At 59.2% G+C, this 1,991-nt stretch overlaps 1 protein-coding gene across 4 annotated transcripts in view; it reads right to left on the bottom strand.

Annotated features, from left to right (window-relative positions):
- NETO1 (neuropilin and tolloid like 1) overlaps window positions 1-1,309 on the bottom strand; it is a 92,554-nt gene extending 91,245 nt beyond the window's left edge. For 2 of the 4 annotated variants that reach the window (XM_014938614.1, XM_014938615.1), the window contains exon 1: window positions 380-1,299. In XM_014938614.1, coding sequence (XP_014794100.1) covers window positions 380-407 — 28 coding nt within the window. In that variant the 5' untranslated portion in view covers window positions 408-1,299. Of the gene's footprint in view, window positions 1-379 lie in introns of all 4 variants that reach the window. The other 2 variants (XM_014938617.1, XM_014938616.1) reach the window with 2 other exon arrangements.
- Window positions 1,310-1,991: the final 682 nt, after the last annotated feature.

Here is a 1,991-nt window from a genome sequence, read left to right as displayed (position 1 = left end):
AGCTCCCCCGCTCCCCAGGACCACCGGTTCGAGCCCCGGCTGGGGCTGCACCGCACCGCCGCGGGCTGCGGGGGCCCTTCTTCCCCTTCTCTCCCCCGTCACGTCGAAAGCCATCCGAGGCGTCGCGCCCAGGTGAAAACCTCCAGCCCACGGGAGCGTGGCCCTCCCCGCCCCACAGCGCTGGCAGACACCGGCTCCCCTCCGCCGCAGCGCCGAGCGGTGAGGAGGGGTACGCTGCGTGTGCGAGGGGTGAGTTTACCCCCGCGCCGCGGAGGTCTGGGCGTCCCGTTGCGTTAGTTGCGGAGGCAGCCCGCAGGACCCCGCAACCGGCGGCGGAGGAGCTCAGCCCCGAGGCGGCGGGAAGGGGGGAGATACTCACTGTGAAAGAAGCTGCGCCCATGGGTCATGTCTGTTCCTTACACAAGGGGCTTCGGTCTCCACTAATTCCATTTAGATACGGGAGGACTTCCAGTGGCGGGGAGAGGATGGAAGTAGGAAAAGAAGAAAAGAAAAAAAAAAAAATATCCCGAAGCCCACACACAGCAGAGCGGAGCAGCCTTTCCTCTCGCCCGCTCTCCCTCACCGCCTTCAAATAATCACTGCCGGCTCAATCCCATAACACCCGAGCTACCATCAGCACCACCATGAGCGTTGCATCGCGGCGGCGGGCAAGGCGGCGGCGGCGGCGGCGGCCCGCGCATCCAGGTGCCGGCGGGCGGCGGCGGCGGGGCGAGCTGAGCCCCTAGTCACCAGTTTCGTACAAAACCAAAAGCAGATGGAAGCATTTCCTGCAGGACTCCGAGCCCAGCGACTTCCAGCCCTTCGGCTTCTTTTGATGCATTGAAGAAGGGATTAATGGGTCCGTCATCAGCTCCCTGTGCTTGCTCCTCTGAAGGGGTGGGGGCGGGCAGGAGGGAACCCAAAGAGGAGGGGTGGGGGGAAGAAAGATTTACCAAATAGGGGATTTAGTCATATTTGTGTGCAATGCGATCCTTATTAGAGAAGAAATCCTTTAAAATCGAACAAATCCATTTTTGCAAAGCCCTCTCCCCGTGCGTAGCATAGTATCAAGTGGTAGCAACATCAAGAGGCTGAAAACACATTGCACCGTCTGAAATCCTCTCGGGAATGGATGGAGCGAGATTGAGATGGATGAGGATAGAGAGATGTCCCCTCACTTCTCCACTCCAGGGCGAGAAGCAGAAGAAAACCCTGGAGACTCTCCCATTCATTCAGTGCAGGGGAAGGGGAAGGGGAGGGGAAGGGCGGGAGGGTGGCGGTGAGGGGGAAAGAATGATTTCAAAACTGGGAAAGGAAGAGTAAGAGGAGAGGGATCGTTTCCCCTCCCCTCATCAGTTCATGGACCAGACATGACTTCCTCCTTAAACTGCACCTGCCAAAGGGAAATTGAAAAGATTTTCCCCTTTGAGAGGCTACTTCTCCATTTACACACCCACACACGTACACACACACACACACAGACACACGCACACACAGAGACGCACAAAAGGGAGCAATAAAGTTTAGCTGCTAATCCTCGGGCCGCAGATACAATGATTGCCTCTTCCAATCAGCCCAGAGACGGCAGCAAAATCTCTCCCTTTCACTCCCCCCTCCCTTTCTCGGGCTGATCTTCCTCCCCAGCTACATCCCTCTCCAAACACCCACCCTTCTGACGAGGTTGCGAAGGGCTAGTGGCCAAGGCGGGAAGGGAGGGGGGAGAGTAGGGTAGGGAAAACATATTAATAATAAGAGAATTGAGAGGAACTGAAGTGATCTCAGCAAAAAAAGCAAGAGAAGAGGAGGAGTGGATGAAGAGAAAGGGCAGCGTCCCCTTTTGGCCCCGGGAGCCGGCCCTGCAGGGCCTCGGCCGCCGGCCGCCGTCTCCCGCAACGCCGCGGCCCCCGCGCCCCCGAACCGGGCAAGGGGAGGGCGGCGGGGATGGGATAGACAGGAGGGGCGGGAGACCGCTACGGGGGCGGCGGGGAGAG

This window comes from Calidris pugnax, unplaced genomic scaffold (genome assembly GCF_001431845.1).
Source record: "Calidris pugnax isolate Ruff unplaced genomic scaffold, ASM143184v1 scaffold13, whole genome shotgun sequence".
Classification (NCBI taxonomy): domain Eukaryota; kingdom Metazoa; phylum Chordata; class Aves; order Charadriiformes; family Scolopacidae; genus Calidris; species Calidris pugnax.
The sequence above is the reverse complement of the archived record's forward strand: the minus strand, read 5'-3'. Positions and strand labels throughout refer to the sequence as shown.